The sequence below is a fragment of the Podarcis melisellensis genome (genome assembly GCF_964234715.1).
Source record: "Podarcis melisellensis genome assembly, chromosome: 6".
NCBI lineage: Eukaryota > Metazoa > Chordata > Lepidosauria > Squamata > Lacertidae > Podarcis > Podarcis melisellensis.
The window spans coordinates 51324630-51345338 of NC_138538.1; the positions used below are offsets into that span (position 1 = coordinate 51324630).

The 20709-nt window shown below is 43.2% G+C and overlaps 2 protein-coding genes and 1 long non-coding RNA gene across 6 annotated transcripts in view; 2 read left to right on the plus strand and 1 right to left on the minus strand.

Moving 5' to 3' along the window:
- Positions 1-33: 33 nt before the first annotated feature.
- LOC309371419 lies at positions 34-13663 on the plus strand. 2 transcript variants are annotated; one of them, XR_014169090.1, is made up of 5 exons: positions 34-308; positions 5050-5116; positions 12254-12320; positions 12762-13358; positions 13456-13663. It is a non-coding gene; the product is annotated as an uncharacterized lncRNA (long non-coding RNA). The 2 variants fall into 2 exon arrangements; XR_014169091.1 differs by having other exon boundaries at positions 13197-13663.
- LOC309371407 (riboflavin-binding protein-like) lies at positions 6467-17687 on the minus strand. The gene is made up of 6 exons (XM_081914038.1): positions 17582-17687; positions 17317-17488; positions 16405-16504; positions 14988-15116; positions 8880-8991; positions 6467-6867 (listed from the first exon to the last, which is right to left on the minus strand). The coding sequence occupies exons 2-6, from the start codon at positions 17456-17458 to the stop codon at positions 6622-6624; spliced, it is 729 nt and encodes a 242-aa protein (XP_081770164.1). The 5' UTR covers positions 17459-17488; positions 17582-17687; the 3' UTR covers positions 6467-6621.
- A 2524-nt stretch (positions 17688-20211) lies between these two features.
- Positions 20212-20709, plus strand: part of MAST2 (microtubule associated serine/threonine kinase 2) — a 144088-nt gene continuing 143590 nt past the window's right edge. For 2 of the 3 annotated variants that reach the window (XM_081913911.1, XM_081913912.1), the window contains exon 1: positions 20213-20565. In XM_081913911.1, the coding sequence (XP_081770037.1) occupies positions 20401-20565 (165 nt within the window). In that variant the 5' untranslated portion in view covers positions 20213-20400. Of the gene's footprint in view, positions 20566-20709 lie in introns of all 3 variants that reach the window. The other variant, XM_081913913.1, reaches the window with a different exon arrangement.

Below are 20709 nucleotides of genomic sequence, written 5' to 3' on the forward strand. Positions count from 1 at the left end.
GCGCATTATAGACTGTGAAGGCCTTTGCCCGTAATAGGAGAGGGTCGAAGAGAGAATGCGCGGGAGAGAACGCTGCGCGCGCGAAAGAGAGATACCCATTCGTTAGCGAGGCAGGGTGAGCCTCTCAGAGCAGGCAGGATGGAGCAAAGCCGGGCTCGCAGCTGCCGCTGCCCGCCGTTCAGCTGCAGGAATGTGGGCGGTGGGGCGGCCTCCCTACTGGCTGCGACCGGGAAAGCTGAGTGACAGCCATCAAATCAGGAGCAGCAGACCGGGGCGTTTTTTATGGTCGTGGTGCTGAAAGTCGAGGGGTAGGGTTACTCTGCCCTCCCCAAGTCCAAGATATCCCATAATAGCAGAACAGTAGCGTGGGCGGGGCGAGGGGGGCGATTGCCCGCGGCGCACATTTCTGAGGGGCGCAACCAGGCAGTGGCGTAGCGTGGGGGGGGGGGTGCAGGGGGGCCGGCCGCACCGGGCGCAACATCTGGGTGTTAGGGTTAGGGGGCGCAAATCCACGGGTTAGGGGGCGCAAATTACTTGCTTTGCCCTGGGTGCTGACAACCCACGCTACGCCACTGCAACCAGGTGCCCCCCATGACACCATCGTTTAGGACTCCTGAGTGGCAAGTCCCATGCCTCGCCCACTCAGCTTCAGAGCAGAGTTCTGCCTCATTTTGTCAACCCCTTTCTCTATCTTATCATGCGAGCTCTTTTTGGACACCAAAGAATCCCCGTGTTTCTCAAGGGATGTTAGCTTTGCCCCCACCCCCTTTATTTTTGGCCTTCCCATTCTCCTAGCATTTGGTATGCATTTTTCCTGTGGTATGCTTGCCTGAGAACATTGCACACACCAAGTTATTTTCTGCATATACTGCACTGCAAGTGGCAACCCTTATTTTTCTTCATTGTGGAATTGGTGCTGCTTGTGCACGTGCTCACACATTTTTCACATGTTCCACATGTCATCATCATAATGCCAGCCCATACTACATTTCCACTTGCTACAGAAAATTCAGGAAGTAAAAATATGTGATATATCTGCAGTTACTAATGGTGCGAAAGTTCAGTGGTTTTGGGGTGTATGTGGGTGATTTGTCATGCTTTCACCTCACCTGATTCCTGTGGCTAACTATGCCCCTTGACTGGAGTGAGTGAGCATTGTTTGCTGTTACACCTGGCAGTAATACTACTTCAATCATGACCTACTGCCAAGCAATCTGGTCACTTCAGGAGTCATGATGCTGAAGAGAAGAAACATTTGCATTTTTAAAATGAAAAATGAGATAAATTCGTATACTGTATAATTTAACTTATATAGAAGACAGGGCTTGCAGGAAAATGGCAGCTCTTGTAAGCCTTACAAGTGTTAAGAGAGAGTAAAGTTCCCTTACTTATAATGGCTTCAACTTCGTACTTGAAATAACATTGCACCACTGTTGGTCTCTGTCCTAACTAGCAAATACAAACATTATCATATGCAGAAATGCACTCTTAAATACTGAAATACTATTTAGATTAAGATTTGTTTTTTCACACGTCACCACAGATGTTCATATCACTTGGACATGTTATCAGACAGTGCTGTTTAACAGAGAGATCAGGAACATGTGGCTCTCCAGATTTTGTTGGACAACAGCTCCCATAATATCTTACCATTGGCCATGCTGGCTGGGGCTAGGTGGGGTCCAAAATCATCTGGAGGGCCACAGATTCCCCCTCCCCTGGTTTAAAGTAAGTGATTTAACCAGTTTTGAAATGCACAAGATCATGCTCCTTTGAAATGCACATGGATCAGTTGCAATAGTCTGATTGCAACTGTTTGAAACTTGACTCTTGAGGGTTTGATAACCTAACACCACTTTTACAGTTCCTGGGGTTTGATAATGGAGACCACAAATCATCCCAGTAGGAGGGAATCCTTAACATTTCTCCAAGTAATACAACAGGAGGTGGATGCTTCCAGCAGGGGGCACAACTGCAACATGTTTTAAATACAGTGATTAATATAGGAGGAGGGTTAACAATTGTGGAAGTGGCCCGTAATAACATTTGCTTCCATTATTAAGGTTTTGTAGCTAATCTACTAAAAAAAACCACCCTACTTCATTTGTTTAGCTTTGTAGCATAATGGGTCAGAATACCGGGAACAATGTCACAGCAGAATAGAAGGGGTGGGGATTCTTCTGTTTAGTTCCCACTAGTATGAGGTTCATAAGACAGGATTTATAAAATTGGTCAGTGCAAAAACATACCAAGTGAATGACAGGCTGCACCTAATGCATTTTTTTGCACTAGATTTACATGCTGATACCGGAAACACTTTTACTATTCATTTATAACAATTTTTGCTTAACAATTCCTGCCTTTAAATTCTTTGCTTTCCCTCTTCTGAAAATTTTACTTATTGGAAAGTTCAATATTTCTCTCACTAATTTTCTCAAAGGGACATAGGCAACTCTTAAAGCATACAATGGTTTTCCAGTGACATCATTTCTTTAGAATTTGAGTCACCAGTAAAAAGATTTGCTGATGTACTGAGGTTTCCAGATTGTCTCTCTGAAATTAAAGTTCTCAAAAGTTGCAAACTATACAGAAAACATAGCTCCATGTTTTACATTTTGAAGTTTTCTGTGCAGGGGTGACCAGTTTCTTTGTTGTTGGCAGCTACTGTCACACAGAAGTGTATTTTGCCACACACACTGACTCCATCACGTTATCAAGCAATAAGAGGGGTTTGCAGTTGCAGGCTCATGGCTGGGGCACCCCATACAAGGAGAGATGTAGCATTACAATGTGGATACTTTCTCTGTTAGAATGTTTTAAGAACAACTTTAGTTTCGGTCAAAAAGCTTTTTACCATACCTTTATTTGGTGGGATTGCCGGGAGATAGATAAATTGATTTGGGAACCAAGTGGCCTATGACTTGGTTAATAGCCATCCCTGATAAAATTATTAAAGACTGAAAGAACAGTGAGTGTTTCTGATTTCTGCAGCAATGTTACATAGGCTGCAGCTACTAAAATTATATCTTTTACAGAAGGAGTGGGGAACCTGTGGCCCTCCAGATGTTGTTGGACTAAAACTCCCACCATTCCTGATCTTTGGCTATGCAGGTTGGAGTCAACGAGAGTTGAAATCTAGCAGCATCTGGAGGCTGCAGGTTCCCTATCCCCGTTATAGAGGATATGGGGTGGGGCATTACTGTCAGGACAAGAACAGTGAAATGGGATATGTCTAAGCCAACGCTAAAACTGCACATGGGAGCATAATTGTACAGTGGTACCTCGGGTTAAGTACTTAATTTGTTCCGGAGGTCTGTACTTAACCTGAAACTGTTCTTACCTTGAAGCACCACTTTAGCTAATGGGGCCTCCTGCTGCCGCCACGCCACCACCGCAAGATTTCTGTTCTCATCCTGAAGCAAAGTTCTTAACCTGAAGCACTATTTCTGGGTTAGCGGAGTCAGGTTTCATGTGCAGCTTTTCCAGCTCCTGTACGACTGTGACATAAAAGCTGTGCTTGCCAGAGCCCCTACAAAATCTTTCTCCTATGTTATAGGAGTTTTACATTTGATATGTATAGCTGAGAACAGTGTTGTTTAAACTCTTAAGCCTGGATACAATCCACTGAGGCAGCTTGTTTTTATGAGTAAACATCCCGAGCACTGCTTGTAAAACCTCAGTGTTACATTATGCTAGTTACAGTACATTTCATTTTCCCCTTGGGGACAATCACCTTCTTGAGAAGGAAAATGGCTTAACAAGGAAATTAACTCTAGAGTCTGTGTAATTAATTGATCACAGCTGTGTTGAGTGAGAGGAGACTCAGAAGGATTCAATATGTCCGTTCCAGAGTTGGGGTAAACCAGGGACACAGCAGGGCTCAGGAGTTAAAGGGTGTGGTCCCCCACTGCAAGAGCTGCAGAGGAGTGAAAGAAAAAATATGTACACACACATATTTATCTTCTCAGGATTCACGCTGCTTGTAACTGTAGTAACTGTTTAGTCAGCACACACAAAAAGGAGAGGAAACTGTACTGATTTGTTGGGAAAACAATCAAAATCCACAATTGAGCAATGCCTTCACTGGGACCAGCTTTAGTGTCACAAAATAGCCAGCAAGATTTGACAGAAGTTTTGTCAATGTTTCCCTCATAACAAAAAAAATTCCTCCAATAGTTAAGAGCCAGTTATTTCATTATGGCCATCAGTTGAAGCTACTAGACCCGGTTCCACATACTTGTAGTTCTAAGTATTGTCTGTAACGTGTAAGAAGACCTTATGAGAAATGGTTGAGGGAACTGAGTATGTTTAGCCTGGTCCAGAGGAGACTGAGAGGAGATATGATAGCCATCTTCAGATATCTAAAGGATATCATGGAGGATGGAGAAGACTTGTTTTCTCCTGCTTTGGAGACTAGGACCTGGACCAATTGATTCAAGTTACAAGAAAGGAGATTCCAACTAAACATCAGGAATAACTTTATGACAGTAAGAGCTGTTTGCCTGTGGGAAAAGACTGCTACCAGAGGTTGTGGGCTCTCCTTCACTGGAGGTTTTTAAGCAGCGGTTTTTAAGCAGCGGTTGAATCTAGTTAAGATTCCTGCATTGCAGTGGGGTGGACTAGATAGGGTCCCTTCCAACTGTACAATGCTTTAAATCTATGACAAGAGGGCCCACCAGAGGGCACTGGCCAGGGCCTTCTCAAACCTGGAGCAAGCGCTGGCTACTACTAGGGCATTCTTTGCCAACTCTGGTCCCTCCTAACAGTAGCAGGCTTCTGTTCTATTGACTCTCATATTGATAACTGAAAATCCTGGGGATTTAATTCTGGAGCAGGAAGGTTTTTAGTAGACACCCAGCAGGTTCGAAAATTGTCCATGGTCAAAGCTAGAGAGACCTGGTATCCTTTTTCACAAATATTAATAGAGGTGCATGTAATTCTGGGCTTCTCATATGTCTTTTGGAAGGGTACTGTTACCTAAGTTTTTTTACTTATTTCATGCTTAGTTAAGCCTTCAATTGCTCTTCTATTTTCTTGTTTTTATCTAAGGAACTAGAGGGCCATCATTACTTCATCCATTCCACCCCTTGCAGACCTCCAAAGAGCAGTCATTATGGTAATATTGAATTCCACACTCTGGTTTTTTCCCTCCCTTCTGTATCTTTATCCTTATTATTTTTTACAATTATTTTCACTGCTTATGTCTGTAACCCTTCTATTTTGAAAAATGACAATATAACGTTTTTTTAAACTATGTTAGTCAGAGATATTTTGTAATTTGTTAATAGTGCTGGGAATTGTAGCTCTGGGGGGGTGTCTAACAACCATCAACACCCAACAAACTGCAGCTGCCAGGGGTCTTTGGGATAAATGTATGGTGTGGGTTTGACTTCAGTTGTTGCCAAGTATCTAATCAATGAAGGCAAGCAGAACTCCAGAGTTCAAATCAAGTGACATATGCCAAAGGTAACAGGCAGGAATTGTTAAAACTGCTGATATCTCCAGCCTGGAGCTTTATCCCACTTCCTTTTGTAGGGCTGCTAGGAGGCTGAGACCAGATTAGTGAAGAGTGCAGTTAGGTCTGGTTGCCATGGAAACCCGCTCAGTACGGATACAGCTAAACAGAGCTGGAAGTGGGCTCTGAAAGAACCTAATAATACAATTCTGCAATTCATTAGGATTTGCAGGTGCACTGCTTCCTTGCTCACTTGTGTATTCATTAACTGGCTTTGTAATTCTATTATGCACTGTGTAAGTAAATGAGTGAAGGGATTAAGCCAGCAGCTGATTTATGTTGCCTTTCAGCATGATGTAACCTTGTATCCCGATGTTGTTGGACTTCAGCTTCCATATCCCCAGCCCGCTGGGGTCAGGGATGATGGGAGTTAGAAGTCCAACAACATCTGTGGACCCTAGGCTGAAGAACACTGATGAGTGGCCTACTCTCCCAAATGGAGAGAGCAGGACAAACTGAAATAATCACACTAGAGTCAGCACCCAACTAGCTACAGCAGTGGCTTCAGCAACTATCTACAGCAGTCAACATGGTGCCCTCCAAATGTTGTTGGACTACAACTTTTATCACCCCAGGCAGCTTGGGCAATAGTCAGTAATGATGGGAGTTGTAGTCCAGCAACATCTAGACAATTCAAAGTGTTATAACAAATGAAGCCCTAAATGACTTGGGTCAAGGATGCCAAAGGACTGCTGCCCTCCCATGCCATTTTGCCCACACTCTGAGATCTGGTGAAAAGGCCCCTTTGTGGATCCTGACATTGATTGATGATGTACAACAGGGTCTTTTCTGTGCCAGCCCCCTGTGATGGAACTCTCTCCTGTGGAGGTTTGTTTGCCTCCCTCTGCTTTTAGCTTCTGCCACCAAGTGAAGGCCATTTTCTTGAGGTAGGCTTTTGGTTAGCCATGGCATTTTTAATGGTGGTTGATGCTTTCATTATCTGCCACACTGTTTACTTTTCAGGCTTTTAATTTTTTTAAGTTATTTTAATTATTCAGTCACTTTATTGTATTTTTGTGTGTGTGGCTGATGGCCACCCTGAGTATTGTTTTAATAGTGGAAAGGTGCAACATGCATCACTTTAAAACCTAAAGAAACCCTGGCACTTAGAATGTCTCCACACCTTCCTCTTTCGGCTCCTTCAGCTTCTTTATTTTGTCCAACTTGAGGCGACAGAACTGCTCTTCATCACTTCTGCTGCTACTGCTACTATTACCGGTGGCCCTCTCCTCCAAGAGCTTGACGACCTTGCTATCCATCTCATCCATTTGCAGGCACAGGCAGGGGGAGTCACTTACCTTCAGTGAATCTCCCCACATGCTCTCGCACATGTCAGTCCCATTGCCATACATCTAGGAGTCAGAGAAACAAAACTGTCTAAATTTACGACATCCAATGCAATAGACACAAAATGAAATGGCTCTTGATGACACTTTGCAAAATTGGGCCACATGTTCCTCCTGCTCTAGATCTTTCTACTATGCCATGCTTGGAAAAGCTTGGTCCAGGATTAACAGCAGCCCATTTAGGGGCAGATAGCACTCACCCTCCACTGCTCCTCCTGCCATTTGTACAAATCGGGGGGGGGGGGGGAGCAGCTGATTGCTTTACTGTATGAGCTAAAAGCAATGGAAATAAAGAGACAAATCCGCTTCCCTCAGTGCGCTGTCCAGCTCTATTCCTTTTGGATCTTAGTCACTTTTATTTTCAGCTGTGAGCCAACTCAAACAGAAATCTCAATTTTCTTTGCTTCCACAAGAACATAGGAAGCTGGCTTATACAGTGTTTCCATCTAGCCCATTTTTTAACCTGCTCTGACTGGCAATTGCTCTCTAGGCCAGGGGTCAACAAACTTTTTCAGCAGGGGGCCTGTCCACTATCCCTCAGATCTTGTCGGGGGCCGGACTATATTTTGAAGGGGGAAAAAAATCAACAAATTCCTATGTCCCACAAATAACCCAGAGATGCATTTTAAAGAAAAACACACATTCTACTAATGTAAAAACACCAGGCAGGCCCCACAAATAACCCAGAGATGCATTTTAAATAAAAGGACACATTCTACTCATGTAAAAACACACTGATTCCAATTTAGAAAGTGATTGGGCCGGATTCGGCCCCCGGGCCTTAGTTTGCCTACCCATGCTCTAGGCTCTCAAAGGTTTTTCCTATCACTAGTTAGCCTGATCCTTTTAACCAGGAACTGAAGTATGGACATTTTTGCATGTGAAGCATGGTCGCATCCACATCATACATTTAAAGCACACTTTAAATAAAGAATCATGGGAACTGTAGTTTACCCCACACATAATTTTGATTCTCACCACCCTTAAACTACTATTCCCAAGATTCTTTGGGGGAAGCCATGTTCTTTAAGTGTATGGTATGGATTTCACCCCAGTCATCTCCAGCTGAGATACACAGCCCCTTTCCGTCTTGCCAAATGTAGAAGCAGTAACATACTTTGGGATGTGATTGGGTAGGACATGGAAGTCATTGTGTGGATAAAAATGGAGAGGAACCATGCATAATGCCTTGAGTTTCTTGGCAGAAAGGTGCAATGTAAAAGTTAGGAATAAATACAAAACCTGCATCCTTTTAATCTAGATCAGCGATTCCCAAAGTGAGGACTGTTAGTGAAATAAGCAGGTTCACAAAGGACCTCTATGTACTCACTGCTCTTCCTTTATTTCCTTTCAATCAGCCTCCACTAGGGTTGGGTAATTAACTTATGTCTCTGCATCAGAGGTGCTTGAGATAAATTCAGTCTGCTATGTTAGATCCACTTCTCCAGGAGCAAGCCCTCTGCATAGACATGCAAAGTATTGCACTGTCAATTCATTCCAATGCAGATGAAGCAGAATTATTTGCCTTAAGATAAGGTTGAATTTTTCTGTCTTTGTATGATCACTCTGGACATGACTTCTGAATGAAAGTTCACAGCAGTGCACAAACACAGGTTTAAGCTCCTCCTTTCACTCTAAAACAATTCTCTTTTAATTCAGAAAAAGTAGGTCAGCTATTGGAAGCTTGGAAGACATATTTTTAGATATATCTATTTCTAATAAATAACAACACATTGCTTCATTCTAACACATGGTTTGGAATTTGTCTTACGGATGTCACAATTTAGAAATTCAGTTAAGTGACTTGTTGCAGATTATTGTTAATCTTTACTACTCTACTACTGTGCACACGTTCTACTAAAGAACATTGGAATACCGGTGGGGTTTGAGTAGGTGAGTTTTTTCTTGTTGAAAGAACATCTACTAGACTAGATCCCTGGTGTTGAATGCAGAGCTATATGTAGCCTTCTGGCTACCTCACATAGGTACACTGTTTGTGGTTCATTATGATACACTACCTCGTGGTAGGGGATGCACGCGTTCTTACAGTGGTTTTCTCCTTTTTCATCAATTGCCCAGTCTGTCAGCCAGTTGCTAACACAAGTGAAGTCATTTTTGCAAGCTTCATACCTGCAAGGTAAAGAAAGCATAGATGACTGATTTATGTGCCATCTCTCATAAATCAACACAGAGGAAGGTGTGTAGGCTGGGCTGATAGCATTTGCTTCCATTCCATTAGCTCAAAGCTGTTGCGTCACACTGTTGACTCATGCTAAGCTTGTGGTTTACTAAGACCCCTAAATCGTTTTCACATGTACTACTGGAAAGCCAGTGTCCCCCATCTTATATCTGTGCATCTGGTTCTTCCTGCCTAAGTGTAAAACCTTGTGTATTGTTTTTGTATGGTAAACGTGAATGTGGAAAATTTGTAAATGTGAAAATTATAAGCAAAATATAGAACATTGTATTCCTATTGAAATTCATTTTGTTAGTTTGGGCCCAGTTCTCCAATCTGTTAAGGTCAGTAACAGGGTCCTACACACCTCACACACACAATCCCTCTCCTTTCCAGCTCAGTAAATGCCAGCTGATCTAACAGTAGAAGTGAATGACCCTGTATTCCTCACAGCATTGTGGCATCCCACTTTAGTGCAACCTTATCCCCTTAAAAAAAGATTATAAGGATGATGGTAAACTCTCCTTTCATGGAGGTTTTTAAGCAGAGGTTGGATGGCCATCTGTCATGGATACTTTAGCTGAGATTCCTGCATTGCAGGGGGTTGGACTAGATGACCCTTGGGTCCCTTCCAACTCTAAGATTCTATGATTCTGTGTGATTGTTGTGCTAAAAGTTCAGTTGTTTCCACTAAAACAGCATCAATAGGAAGTATGTGTAAGTAGTGACATCACCAAGAAGCAAATTTAAGTCTGTGCATTGCCAGAGTAGCTGAGCACTGCAGTACAGTGGTGCCCCGCAAGACGAATGCCTCGCAAGACGAAAAACCCGCAAGACGAAAGGGTTTTTCGGTTTTTGCGTCGCTTTGCTAGACGATTTTCCCTATGGGCTTGCTTCGCAAGACGAAAGCCCATAGGGAAATCTCCGGGGACCTCTTTTAAATGCTGGCGGTGGGGAGCAAAGCCTTTTCCCCCCCTCCGGCCTTCAGAAGAGGTCCAGGAAGGCGGGCGGGGGGCGGAAGGCTTTGCTCCCCACCGCCAGCATTTTAAAAGCGGTCCGGGATAGCAGGGAAGCGCTTCCCGCTATCCCGGACGGCTTTTGAAGGCAGGCGGGGGGGAGCAAAGACTTTCGCCCCCCCGCCGGCCTTCAGAAGAGGTGCTGAACCTCTTCTGAAGGCCGGCGGTGGGCGAAAGTCTTTGCTCCCCCCTGCCTGCCTTCCCGGGAGAGCGGAAAAACGCGCTGCGATTTTCCGCTCTCCCCGACGGCTTTTGAAGGCAGGGGGGGGGGAGCAAAGACTTCCGCCCCCCGCCCGCCTTCAGAAGAGGTCCTGGACCTCTTCTGAAGGCCGGCGGGGGGCAAAAGTCTTTGCTCCCCCCTGCCTGCCTTCCGGGAGAGCGGAGAAACTCAGCGCTGCCTTCCCGCTCTCCCGGGAAGGCAGGCAGGGGGGAGCAAAGACTTTTGCCCCCCGCCAGCCTTCAGAAGAGGTCCTTCTGAAATCTTAAAATGCTGGCGGGAGGCAGCGAAGGCTTCGCTGCCGCCCGCCAGCATTTTAAAAAACCCCGGGACAGCGGAGAAGTCCTCTGCTGTCCCGGGGTTTTTTTAAAATGCTGGGGGTGGGAAGAAAAGCCCTTGTCCGCCCCCCCAGCCTTCAGAAGAGGTTGGGGGACAGACTGTCCCCGGACCTGGTCTGAAGGCGGTTTCCATAGGAACGCATTGATTGATTTTCAATGCATTCCTATGGGAAACCGTGCTTTGCAAGACGAAAAAGTCGCAAGACGAAAGAACTTGCGGAACGAATTAATTTCGTCTTGCGAGGCACCACTGTACTATAAATGTTGGATTAAAAAACACCTAGAACATTTGTGATCTGAAAAGTAACGTTTGGGTGGTAGGGAAGCTATGGGCCACACAAAGCTTATAACAGATGCTGTGTGATCCAGAGTGTTTTGATGGTGTGAACTGCCCTGAATGCAAGATCACATATGACCATCCTGATACCCACAAGAGCACCAATCACCTTGAATACAGACTAAAATTCCTGTCTGCAGGGGCCCTCAGTAACAGGTGAACCAGTTCCTTTGACCTTGTTTTCAGCTAGAAAATGCTTAAAGAATAACATGTTTGCATAAACTGGACTTTGAAGCATGATTTCTTGTTTGGCAAGAGAATGTATCTAAATTTTAACAGAATTAAGCACAGTTCTTTCTTATGTACTCAGCATATTACAGTGGTACCTCGGGTTAAGAACTTAATTCGTTCTGGAGGTCCATTCTTAATCTGAAATTGTTCTTAGCCTGATGTACCACTTTAGCTCATGGGGCCTCCCGCTGCTGCTGTGCTGCCACTGCGCGATTTCTGTTCTCATCCTGAAGCAAAGTTCTTAACCCGAGGTACTATTTCTCAGTTAGCAGAGTCTGTAACCTGAAGCGTATGTAACCTGAAAAACCCTTTAACCCGAGGTACCACTGTAATAGTTTACAAATACCAGGTCAATAAGTTCGTATTTGGCTTTAGTCACACCATTTATATGAATGCAATCTGTGCTTAAAAATAAAGACGTGATATGAACACACTTTTAAAATTCTGTATCTTTTATAGCATGTTTTTTTCAAAAGCTGACACTGTATGATGGTTATGTTGCCATGGAAATTAATGAAAAAAATTGTTTGAGTCATAATAACACTAGCAACATTGGCTCCCCTCCTCCTTTCATCTTTTGCCAGCCTTTTTAGCCTGTATCTTGTAGAAGTTTGCCTTGGCAAAACTCAAGCAACCCCCCTAACTTCTGACTGGGATCAAAGAGTCCATTTTGCATAATCACATTAATATTACAAATAAGACGCATGCCTTAGTTTAAATATGGTTAGCGGAAAGATTAGTTCCTGTCAGTAAGGTAATAGTTTTTAAATTAATATTATTTAAAGAGGTTAATTACAAATTAATCTTAAAGAACTACAAATTAAAGGGGGACGACGACATAAAAACTACCTTAGATCATGGTTTGCTAGAAGAATCTATTGTTTAAAATGCTATAAAGGCATCTCTTCAATTTATTATTCCTGTCTGGTCATGAAAATATATAAATATAATAGAAACTGCAAGAGCTGCAGGCTCCTATGAGCATCTCAGTTGACTCTTCCGGGCAATTTTTAGCAGATGTAGTAAGATTTTGAAATTAATATTAGCTCCTAAAGGTAATGTTTTCATTTCTTACAGGTGTAAAAATCTGCCTATAAGCAGTGCCTGCGATAATGTGCTAATGCCATTCATCTTCTCAAAGCAGGTTTGCTATTTAGATGTGACTTGTGTGACAACGTTGAAATTTACAGTGCAGCTTTAAAGCAGAGAGGGGGAAGCTGTGGGCCTCCAGAAGTTGTTGAACTCCAGCTCCCATCAGCCTAGCCAGCAAGGGCAGATGTGGTTGGACTCCAGCTTCCCCACCTTTTCTCTAAAGCCACTGAGAAAGCAAGACAATAAGTTGCCACACTTATTTCTCCTTTGGCCTCTCTGTCTGTGTCTCCACTGCTTGCTGCATGGCCTGCTCATGGGAGTTGGTGGTGGGCAGAGTAGGTGAAAGGACTAACAAAGGAAAGGACCTGGCAATATTGCTTGTGACATGTGTGTCATTGCTGAATTTTGTATTGCCTAAAGTTCAGCTTTTCAAGGCTATGTACTGTCAACACAAGTAGGGATGATATAACTCCTGTTCTGATTAATATTCTAGGTCAGTTTTTTTAAAGGACATTTCAACAATTTCAAAGGGAGAGAAGGTTAAAGGAAAGGAGAAGGCAGCATGTCCCTGATCCTTTTCTCAAGTGGGAACAGGATCAGAGACTAATCACCTGCTTCCTTCCACAGCCCTCACCATAGGCAATATAATGACTTGTCTCTCATTTCCAGCTCAGAGCGACAGGATAGTGAATTAGCAGCACACTTTCTCTTTCCCCCCAGTGCTTCTTTGAAGGCTTGGGCAAGGCAGGATATGCACACAGCTGTCTCTTCCTTCTGCAGCTCCTTCCCCTTCTCAAGAGCTCTCAAGAGCATTGGCTTTCCAGGATGGTTATTTTGCAGCTGCGATTGTCAGATCCAACAGGCAACTACTTTAATTACTGTACAGGAGGGGGATATGTCACAAGCACAGCTTCTCCTTTCATTCTAGCACTATGACAGGAAAAGCTCTGTTTAATCTCTGCCTGGTCAAACTATTGAAAACTCTGGAGGCCCACCTTGTACTGGATCTGACAAACTTACTTCCATGCTGCCAACAAATGATAAAATAGTCACTAGATTGCAGCCCACTAGAATGCATTCACACTCAGAGGTTAGTCCCATTTATTTCAGTTGGATTTACTTCCAAATAAGAGTGTAGAAAAGTAGATACTTTATCAATTACTTGGTTTGCCCTTTTTTTTTAAAAGTACTTTATGATGACCCAGCTTTAAAGTATACTGAGGGCTGGAGAAAAGGATATCTGGAGAAAAACCATATGGTGTACAGTGTCAAAGAAATGAAATAATAACACAAAAGCAATGTACGTTCCCAAAGTATGATTCACCAGAGAGATCTGTTTTCATTTAAAACAAATCCTTATGTCAGTGCTGAGAATTATTAAATGTGTCAAGTTCACCATTTCCTCTGTAATTGTCCAAGGACTCTTTGGCAGGTGGGTTGGAAAGGGAAGCGACCCCTAAGGGCTCTCCAAAGTCCACATATATACTGAAAAATGAGCTTTTGGTGCAGGAAATTCCAAGCCATTAGAAAGAAAGAGGAAAGCTTGAAGTAAGATTCCTTATGTCCCTTAAAGTCAAGTTCTTGTTTCTTCTGAACACTGTGAAAATTACCCTTTACAACAAAGGGACAGAGGATTTTGAAATAAGGATCTCTGTAGGATGTGGGGAATGGGGATATCCTTAGCAGCCATGCAGTATGTTAAACAGATTCTACTGTCTATATAACAAAAGAGTTCTGCAACTTCCGCCTTGGGTATACAGGAGAAGTAGAAACATTGTTCAAAGCTTTCCCAGCATATAGCTTGAAGTAGACTCATTTGTGGGTCAATAACTTGAGCACCCTAGGTCAAATCCAGCTGTTTGAAGAATGCTACCTGGTCCCCCAGTTGTCAACCTAGAGGTTAAAGTGTTGTGGATAAGTGGTATCTGGGGTGCCAGAGCAGTGTTAGACGTGCTGCTCGCTATTCCTCACTCTCTTTTCAAAGTGTTTCCTTCGTGAATTAGATGATGGCCAGAGATAGGTGCAATATATTGTCCATAGTGTGAGGAACTACTAATATTTTATCATTTGGGAACAAGTCTGCTCAAATGAACACCACCCCCAGAGAGCAGACATCAATCCAGAAAGCTCCATCTAAGGTCTTGAACATGCCCCGTGGGATCTGTAACTCTGCTATTTGAACAGAAGTCTATCAGCAACCTCTGCTTCTTGTCAAGAAACAGAAGTTCAAATCTTCACTGTACATGTGGAGCTTGTTGTGTGGTTCTCTAGATTATTGCAAGATGTTCAGGAATTTTGTCATCAGTTCTACAGAGCTGAAGTGTTGTAGAATAAAGTTGTCCATCGGTAGAACTGGCATGTGTGTTGTATTGTTTGCCTTTATCTTAAAATAAGGGGCATGTTGTAAAACAGGCACAGGGACGTAATGGGGTGGTGGGAATGTCAGGGTTGTGTTCAAAATAGCGCTAAGGCGAATGTTCTATCAGTGCAAGGTTTTGTGCATACCCGATTCAAGGTGTTAGTACTAGCATAAAAAGCCCTAAATATCTTGGGACCCAAGAATCAAGAGTTCCTGCTTCAATATCAACCACACTGAGGTGTGTCTGTCACCCTAATTGTTAACCGTCAAGAGGAATTTTATAACTTCCTTGTTTACCTGGGCATTTGATGGCTGAAAGATACTGTTTTATTAAAATGAGAAGCATAATCCCCAACTTACCAGTCATCACAGAAGTTTTGGCACATGGGAACAGACACAATAGCAGCTGCGTAGTGGGGATGTGCCCAATGTGCAATATATGGTGAACACCTGTAAAAGCATTCTATCTTCTTCAGATAGCTCTGACATCTGTTGCATTAGAAATAACCATTGTTATTACATGAAAAACAACTAGCATTGCATATGTGGCTACCTCTATGCTCTAGGAGATCAGCCTTCATTTTTCCAAAGAACTTTATTGGAATGCAACACTTTAGGCTAGGCTAGGGTACCAAGGCAACATTATTTATTATTTTTATTATTCATTTCATTTCTATAACGCTTTATAGTTTAAAGAAAAAATCTCAAAGCGGTTTACAATAAAATTAGAGTTCTGCCGTTCAGCCCCTGGCACTCACATATTTCAAGACCTGCATGTATTTATGGTATACAATACACAGGAGAATAATGTGCCATTACTTTATCCTAACACCTTTGACTTCCTCTACTTAAATGGTCAGACACTCTATAATAGAACTTATTTGGTTATGGAACACATACTATCCACAGGCATCTGTTCCACTTCTATGGAGATTCTGCCATTATGCCTTATCAGCTTTGTCCTTTCCCAGGATACTCTTCCATTTCACCTTCCCCCCTTAGTTTTCCAACCTCCATCCCAAACAATAGTTGGTCAGCATTTCTAAGAGCCATTGAACTTTTGCAAACTTCAGGGATCCCCAAGCCTCTAAATATTTCCCTCTTGTGCATGGATAGTAACATTTTGTCCACACAAGGGCCCACATCTGAAGAATAGGTTTTACTCAAATAATAAGTTTTACTCAAAATAGGCTCACTTAATTAATGACCTAACTTGGTCATACTTATTAGTTTTAATAGATCTGTCCTGATTAAAATTTAGTTGAATGCCACTCTGAGTTTGATAGGATGATGGGGGTAGTTGTGAACCATGTACTCTACAAAAATAAATAGGTTTGATGCAGAAATGCTTTTTATTCTGCAGTGAGCCTCTACTTTTATATATTTTTTAAATTTTAAAATGCATACAATAAACTCTTCCCCTGTGTATACCTGCTGTGCACCGATAAGAATACAATATATTAAAGTCAATGAAATGTAAGTGTTCCGTCAAAAAAGAGGGGATGCTTCTGGCATGTGGAAGGAGGGTTTCCAACCTTTTTTCTGCAATGGCTCCTGTTTTCAGCAGTTCAACAACTGCACTGTCATGAAACGCATAACTGAACCCAATGCATTTCTGCATGCAATGCTACTGTTAAAGGTACACAAGCCATACTCCAAAAAAGGGCAGCAGCCTTATGCTGTGCTTTTCACAAAGTTATGCTTCATTCAAGAACCCTTGAATGAAGGAAAAAATTTGAATGCACTTGGAGAAAAAGAGCAAGGGCAAGTCACTTACAATTTACTGTTATTGCCACATCGGTTCCAATAGGTGGTATTTACTTTAATCACTGGTGAATCAGCTAGTTCCTTTGTAATGTCTTCAGTGCAACAAGAGGCTGTGGGGAATTAAAAACAAACATATCTCATTCTGAAGGTTTACTTTGTAACGTAAGTTCCCACAGTGGTCCCTTAGTTAAAAATGGGAAGTGAGTTCGGTCATTATTTTTCATGTGCTTTTGTAAAATGAAAAACATGCCACTAAAAACATGTTTTAAAACCAAAAGACTATTGGGAAGTTAAAATTTACAAAGGAAATATCTTAATTAAATACTTCAAACTCAAATTTGATATTGGAAATGATAATTTAACATTATACAGATTTAAAATTATACAGTAATACAGATTTATTTTCGTGCAAAAGAATGTGAGCTTCATTCCTTCAGTGCACTTATCATCTCTATATTAAAAAAAAGACTTGGGGGGGACCCTTTGGAAATAATGAACATAAGCTGAAATTGTTGATACTGACAAATTCATAAAGACAGTTTTTACCCCACTCCACCCAGCGCATGCCCCATTTAGAAGCAAAACCCTGATGCATATAGCTCAGGCATAAACAGGATATCACACATTGTTAATTACAACAACCTAACATCATTCCTGGAGCAAGTGATAATAAGATTTCAACATGTGGGCCAAAACACACACATTCACTAAAATCCAATTGATGCAAGTAACCAATTGGGCAGCTGGCTTTTCTTGTGCCGTTGGATATATTGGTTATATATTGATATATCAATATAAAAACTTAACTTTAATAAATTCTTCAGGGCATCAAATTAATATGGGTGGCATCGGAGCTGGTTAGTTAATGTAAAGGCTTACTTAAATAGTTTTGCAAATATTTCACAGATTTCACGGGACTTACATTTGGAATATAGGGTGCATTCGTGCAAGTTATTCTCCTGGCTGGGTCTGTGCTTGTGAGCTGCTCCTTCCAGACATTGCCTCTTTCCACTGATTGACACTGTCGAGATAGCGAAGAACAGGAGCACTGAAAACCTTAGCATATTCTTGTTGCCGTTGTCTTTTTAATAGCCCTGTATGGAAATAGTACATTATGGTCAAAGAATCTGGGGATGGTGGGGAGCAAGCTTCATTAAATTTTCAGAAATAAATGTAGGGCATAACACACCTCTTGCTTCTTTCGTCTCTGAGATAGGCTGGAACACAAAATGCTGCTGCTCTTTCTTTCCTCTCTCTCTTTATATATTGCCTGTCAGCAGAAATCCATAGTTTGTTTGCCAAGAAAAGTTCCCTGACCCTTTGCAAAGCTAACAGACTTATCTCAGGGTCAGCTGCAGCAAAGGCATAATAACTTAGTTTGGGCATAGTTTAGGATCCTGTCTCCAACAGTAGTCTGTCAGAAGACTCTAAAACAGACTGCACAATGTGACCCAATGCTGCTCAGGGAAGATATATTGAAGTTTAAGGCTCAGAAGCAGCTAGGCCATATTGTACCACACATTAACCTAAGAAGTTAGAGCAGGGCCTTTATAGAAGCAATACTGAGGCCATGGAATGCCTAGCTAATTTTTGGCATGTCTGGTCAAGGGCTATGAGATTCATTGGGTAAGTTGGAAGTCAATGGGTGCCATTATTATTTTTTGTTATTTTGTATAGGCTTCATTGTATGATTTTTGGGGGGTTTCATTGTTTGATTTAAGTGATGTTTATTTCTCACTTGTGCTGCCTTGAGCTTGTGGAAAAACAGCATAAAGATATTTTAAGTCAGTTTTTTGACTTGACAGATGCTTAAGAACACCCCCCTTTTTAAAAAACATGTGGATGCTAAAAGCCTGATTTTGCAGTCCTAGCCAGACAGCAAAACCAGGAGATTTATCAAGCCAATGGTAGTCTGCTCTTGACTCAAGTTATGCAGGCCTGTTATGGGAAGCTGTCTGATACTGAATCAGACCATTGGTACATCCAATTCATCTGGAGTGACTGGCAGTAGCTTTCTAGGATTCCAGATGGTGAATCTTTCCTAGCTCCCCCCCCCACCATCCTGGATATTACAATTAACTGTATTAATAATTATAACTACTTGTCAATAGCATTTGACCATTGCACTGCTCATTTTAGTTTTTAAAAAGTCTGCTTGAATTTAAGTTCCAGTTTTTCCAAAAGGTAAAGCTGCCCAAGATTCTAAGAGCTTGCAAATGTTTGCCCTGGAAACCCATTTCAAACATTAGAATTAGAGTAGAGTCCAATTTCCTCACTGTGCCCTGACCAACTACAAGTTAAGATGACTTTAAAAACCAGGTCAAGCTGCTAATATTTGACAGGGAAGCACTGCTTCCTAATACCTGAGGGATTGTTTTGCTCAGCTTTGCTTGACACACACACACACACACACACACACACACACGTGTGTGTGTGTCATTCCAGAAAAACCCCCCAAATCCAAGACACTTTGAGCTACACAAGAGCAAAACATGGTGTCAAAATAATTTAAACAGAAGGCGATTATGCAAGCACATGCTTGGGGAGAACAGCCTGATTCAAAAGGATGGCAAATCTGGAAGAGCATGAACAGGCACTGAGTCCAATCCTGAAGCTTCTAAAGGAGCCAATGCTTGGCTATAGTGCTTAAGCTTGAGTTCCTGACAATTATATTGCTCTAACAGGAGGTCTGAGAACAACAATGAAAGAAACTTTGGTAGTACAGTATCTACCTTCCGGCAGCAATTTGTACCTTGATGCTACAAACTGTGAAAATCACTGAAATTTTTTTAGATTTTCATTTAAATATAGCTACATTACAGTACAGGGGAAAGAAGGGAGTTTCACTTCCCTCCTAGAAACTCAGTTTTTATTTTACTTGTTATGTATGGCCATATCATGCCATTGATGCTTTAGTTGAGATTTCTGCACTGCAGGGGGTTTGGACTAGATGGTCCAACTCCACAATTCTATGAGTATGATACTTGGTACTAGCAAGCCACGCTGAAGGTTCAATTGGGCTTATTTCGTATTTAAAGTTACAAATTGCATTGTTTATGAGTGGCCAGAGTGGGCAGTGATATGGAACAAAGTAAAGCTGCTGCAATCTGTTCTGAATCTAGAGTGCTTTGCCTTTTCATATAACATTTAAAAATGTACTTAAAGAGTCTAGGGAACGGAGTCTTTCTGGGTGTACCTTTGTGACAAGATTGGCACCAGTGCTCAATGGCCAAAAGCCAGCTGTTGTATCAGAAACAGGCTACATGTCATCTTAATAAAGCAGCATAAACTCTGATAGCACTCTGTGTATAGCTGCTGAAGTCACAAATATCAGTTGGGAAATGTTAACAGGCTGTCCATCATTATTTCCATAATTTATAACCAGTGAAGTAATCCATATTAGAATTGGATTTAAGACCAATTAGCTACCACCATTTAGCCAGGCACATGGGGGCAGCCCTCTTTAGCAGGGTTGCCCTGCTGGGGAAGGCAAGTGGAGCTGGGCAAGGGTGATGGATGAAGACACGGGATCATTCTGCACCATTACGGAGCCGCACACAGTACAGTAAAGGCTTCTGCGCCGCCTTGCACTTACACAGCACTGCTCCATGTACCCCATCATGCATTGCGCGCCGCCCCCGCCCCTCGCCTTCCAAGCTGTTCCGCGACGCGTCTTCCCTCGCCTTTCCGTCTCCCCGCCCCCTGCCGTGTGACTCCTCCCACCTCGCGCCGAACTTCGCTTCTTCGTCTCGGACGCGCCGCCGGCCCCTTAGAACGCCCTGGCGCGCCGGTGGCCCCACCTCTCGCGATACGTGGCTGAGGGGGCGGGATTGCCGCAGTGCCCGGCGTGCTCGCCTCTGGCAGGAGAGTGGGGATGTCCGCGCGGGAGGCAGGTTGCGCTGCCTGAGGTGCTTCCCAGCGCCAACCCCGCCGCCCTCCTCCGCAGCCATGGCCGGCTGCTTAGGCTGCGAGCCCCCGCGCTGAGCAAGTGCCGCCGCCGCCCATCATGAGGAAGGGCCGCTCCCGGGGGGACAAAGCGGGGCCCTCGGCTCTTCAGGTCCCCAGGAGGATGGAGCAGCCCGTCCGGGGCCCCGTAGACGCGGCGGGTCCTAGGAAGGAGGCGGAAGAAGCGGGTCGGGCTGGCGCAGCCTGCAGAGAACCGCCCGAGAAGGTACTGCGGATGCAGTGTGTTCTTCTGTCTCCTGGTCTGTGTAAACTGGAGGTCCGCGAAAAGGGGAGTCCAGAGGCGTCTTTTGCGGTTTTGCTTTCGGAGGCATGTCCTGGCAGCGGGCTTTGGCGGGGGGGGGGCAGGGGA

What these genes read in the sequence shown, in the direction of transcription:
- LOC309371407 (XM_081914038.1), bottom strand. Translation starts at nt 17,458, where the DNA reads ATGCTAAGGTTTTCAGTGCTCCTGTTCTTCGCTATCTCGACAGTGTCA. An exon ending in CAAAACTTCTGTGATGACTG is followed by an intron (nt 8,992 to 14,987) that starts GTAAGTTGGGGA and finishes TTTACCTTGCAG; the next exon opens with GTATGAAGCTTGCAAAAATG. An exon ending in CGTGCATCCCCTACCACGAG is followed by an intron (nt 6,868 to 8,879) that starts GTAGTGTATCAT and finishes TCTGACTCCTAG; the next exon opens with ATGTATGGCAATGGGACTGA.